The sequence below is a fragment of the Metarhizium robertsii genome (genome assembly GCF_000187425.2).
Source record: "Metarhizium robertsii ARSEF 23 chromosome Unknown MAA_Scf_4, whole genome shotgun sequence".
In the NCBI taxonomy this organism is placed as follows: domain Eukaryota; kingdom Fungi; phylum Ascomycota; class Sordariomycetes; order Hypocreales; family Clavicipitaceae; genus Metarhizium; species Metarhizium robertsii.
In genome coordinates, this window is record NW_011942182.1 from 3,993,978 (window position 1) to 3,997,719 (window position 3,742).

General features: G+C 49.6%; 2 protein-coding genes across 2 annotated transcripts; both read right to left on the reverse strand.

Annotated features, from left to right (window-relative positions):
- Positions 1-1,262: 1,262 nt before the first annotated feature.
- Positions 1,263-1,577, reverse strand: MAA_11156 (RasGAP protein; the record flags this gene model as incomplete). Its single annotated transcript, XM_011413122.1, has 2 exons — positions 1,263-1,471; positions 1,547-1,577. 2 exons carry the CDS (start codon positions 1,575-1,577, stop codon positions 1,263-1,265), a joined length of 240 nt encoding a protein of 79 aa, XP_011411424.1.
- A 721-nt stretch (positions 1,578-2,298) lies between these two features.
- Positions 2,299-3,186, reverse strand: MAA_10020 (uncharacterized protein; the record flags this gene model as incomplete). The annotated part of the gene is made up of 2 exons (XM_007828018.2): positions 2,299-2,932; positions 2,990-3,186. The coding sequence occupies 2 exons, from the start codon at positions 3,184-3,186 to the stop codon at positions 2,299-2,301; spliced, it is 831 nt and encodes a 276-aa protein (XP_007826209.2).
- Positions 3,187-3,742: the final 556 nt, after the last annotated feature.

Sequence of the window (3,742 nt, forward strand, 5' to 3'; positions counted from 1 at the left end):
TTATCCCTTTGAGGATCCAACACATACGTACTGGTTTTGGCAAGTAAACCACGACGCAACAATGCCGAACGAGGAGGTGATGAGTATTGCCGTGGTGAATTTCATCTTGGCTTTGACGTCAGATGTATATGAACCGACGATGCTTGTGAGTAAAACGAGTCGGGTGGAGGGTTGTGTGCATTCCTAGTTTTTGCTGTATAGTTAGAAAAGCTTATATTGATAATCGTCCCAAGTCCAGCATCTTATAGTAAATCACTACCATTCACTTCATCCATACACCGCCGAGGCCAATGAATTTGGAAATATAATGTCTTGGGGTTCATAATGCAGTGTAACCACAATTTGTGACGAGAAGGGTATTGTAACACAACTATGTAGCTAACGCAATTTAATTGCTCGAGGCTGTGGGAGGCTGGTCAGGGACGCATTATCTGGATGTGACCTGTCAAGGGGATTTGACTACTCCGTACTGCGTACACAAACAAGAGCCTCTACTGCAAAAGGACAACTCGTACCACTCACAAACGTCCTGGTTGTCTTGTCCGAAGGCGCACGTCGCCAACACACCATGGGCTTCGGCAACGAGCGAATGGTCTTGTAGTAGCCATTGATTTCAGCTGAATGTCTCAGCTGCACAACTGGACTGCGAGGTAACCAAGAAAAGAGCCAATGACCACCCGGCCATGGATCGGCTGGCTTTCCGGGTCATTTAGGCTCGGGAATAACATTAAAGGCATCCTGTCGAGACACCACACCACGTCGGACGCTGGAAACACAAGGTCCCTCTCGGTGAGCAAGCCATGTCCAAAAATAGATGCATGCAAGACTTGACCATTGCGGAGCTGCCTCCCGCCGCCAATGCTTGGCTCTTTGAATGCCGGTGAAAGCTCATGCAACTGTGTCAGCGGCGGTGGAACAATGGCCCCCATAATGCAGGACGGCCGGGGCAGCTTTGCCGGGAAACCGGGCGCCATGCAAAATAAAAACCTGCATGTGTCCGGTTTCACTGCTGAGAGAGTGTTGTTTTGGCCGTGGCGACTGCAGCATGTTGCGCGGGACGCAACCCGAAAGGACATTATGGTATTTCAGCAAGGAAGTTGAGCATGGCGTTAAGAGCCACAAGTACACGAGCACAGAGACATATCCTCCCTCTCCGTGACAAGAGGCTGTTCATCTCGGATAGCACATTTTCATTGTACTAAAGAAAGTATGTACAAGATAGATTCCATGATGCCAGACTGTGTTGTGCTGTTTGAACATGATTACTCCTCCTCATCGTCACCTACATCCTGGTCAAGAAGAAGGTCAATAGAACCCATAATGTTTTTAATCTCCTTCCGTATGTTGTTATACATCTTTCCGTTGGAAGGAAACTTTGCAGGCGGCGCGGCTGTATCCTCCTGACGCCGCTGGAGGTTTTCAGCGGCGGCATTGCCAGGTCCATTAGAGACGGCCGTAGATAACGCCGCAACTGCCGCTCGTCAACTGGGTTAGGACTGGCATCACCTAATACGTCTTGTCGTTGGGCATCTATCTTTCCACTTACAGGCTAGGACAGCAGCTGCGAAGCGAACCATTTTGGGTGTTCAGGTGACTGTTTCTTCGCTGGGCGATGGCTGGGGAGGGCAAATAATAAAAAGTAGATACGGTTTCGTGTGTGAGGAGTAGCGTGTAGAAGCTTTCTAGTCGGGCGCCCTTCATGGACATTTAAATACTCGCGAGCGAGCTGTATTCGTAGGCGAGTCGAACCGCTCCGTGTCCCAGTGGCATAAATAACTCGTTTCAAAGCCGGGCAAGGATATGCGCTGGCCCGGGATTCGATATAACAGCGTGTCGCTATAGCGTCAGGGCTAATATCGCCTGAAGACGCTTTTAGTGCAATTACGGGAACCCCGGTATTAATTTGAAGCCCGGTCAGCCGATTAAGCGAGCGGATCTCGTGTTTACCGACGAGCGTATATACTAGGAACTCTATATGATCGGTTGAGCCCACATGGCTTTGTAAGCGAATGCACATTGACACGTCCAGTCTGCCACGGTGATATTGACGCATCTTGACGTCTTGGTTGTGGCCGATGAAGAGTATCGCGACATGGGCCGCTTGGATCAACAGGACTCGCGGCGGCTCAATTCACCAGACACTTGAAGCATGGAAAGAAGCCCCAAATGGGCAGAAATTTAACAGGTAACGGCAGCCAAGAATACGAGGTATTATTAAATGCGGCTCATAATCTTTAAGACGATCTGCTACAGGAATAGTTACACCAGCTGTATACGACGCGTACATGGCCGCGGAATCTACTTTGTCCTCTTCTTGCAAACACCCTCGTTCTGGTACTGAGCTATCTCGAGCCTTCTCTGGAAAAACCGATCCGTCTCTCCCCTGTCCAGCATGAGCTTGAGCGCCGTCCGCGTGTTGAGCGCATAGTCAAAGGCCCTCGTGGAAAGGTCTCCGACATTGAACGTGGGCAGCATTCCCTTTTCCTGCAACTTGCTAATGGCGCCGACGGCCCAATCAACACAACTCTCTTGGCAGTTGGGAATGGGCACCTCCTCGAGTGCCTCTGTGATTGCTCTCGTCGACGTCTTTGTCTTTCCCAACGTCACTCTGGCAGAGAGGGTGCTGGCCTTCTCAGGCTTGACACCATACTTGTACTGGAAAAGGAAATTCTTTTGTCCTCCGTCTCCCAAGGGATTTGACACTGCATTTGGGCCTTGTTGGACGCTCAAGCTGTCCGAGGCGTCAAACGCGTCGGCAAGTTCGCTGTTGCGTGAACGAGTCACAATCGCCCAGTGGAACGATTTGAAGTCTTTATCCGCGATTGCCGTTGGATGCGTCTCGAGGTACTGAGAGCGAGAGTAGAATGAAAGATCGATGTACTTTGTTTCAACCTTTTCTATGCGACCTCCTTGTCGCTTGTTCAGGCGGCCGCTAGGTTACAAGTGATGAGGAAATGACCAAGACAAAATGGATGCTGGGATGATTTACCTGTCTGGCTCTTGAGCAGAGCTGATGCTTTGCTTGAATTGCAGTGACGGAGAAACGGATTCGAGTGTGCCAGACGATAGCTGCCCCATGTACCTCGGGGCCTGTGCTATATCGATGGCAGTGCTTCCTGGGAGAGCAGCAAGGAAAAGATAGAAAAGAGCCGATAGGGCAAAGAGAGCCCATCGCTGGTGCGCCATGGCTGGCCTCATAGTGTTCAATGTCGGGGTTCAATAGGAAAGGCCAAAAGGTGAGTGTACAAGTCGTCTTCGACTAGCTAGGCGCTCGACGTTTAAATGTCAGACTGGGCAAAGTTATTTATCCGTGGAATTTGTAATGATAGCTAACAAGTATTGTTCACTCGCCCCGCCCAGGACTTTGTCTGCCGAACACATAATATAAGATGTGTGTCTATTTCATCCTATAAACTCTCTGTGACCTACCCATGTCTATATGGTTATATTTAAACACCATGTGAACAAGGGACACCCCGTCCTATATCGTTGAACGCGCGCGCAAAGGTGGACCTCGTATGGCTATTTTTCGGCTATACGCCCTGATCTTGTTCCAGAGTTTGTAAATTTACTAATCAAGGTAACTTGGTTTGGTTAGACGGATATTGGTGTGGATAAGATATATTGAAGCATGATTTATAGGATATATCACCGTCTCAGGCATTCGCCGCGCCGTTTAATGCGCTCGCCGTCCTAGGCGTTAGCGATCGCCGTCTCAGGTGTTCAGGGTCTATGTAGTTTA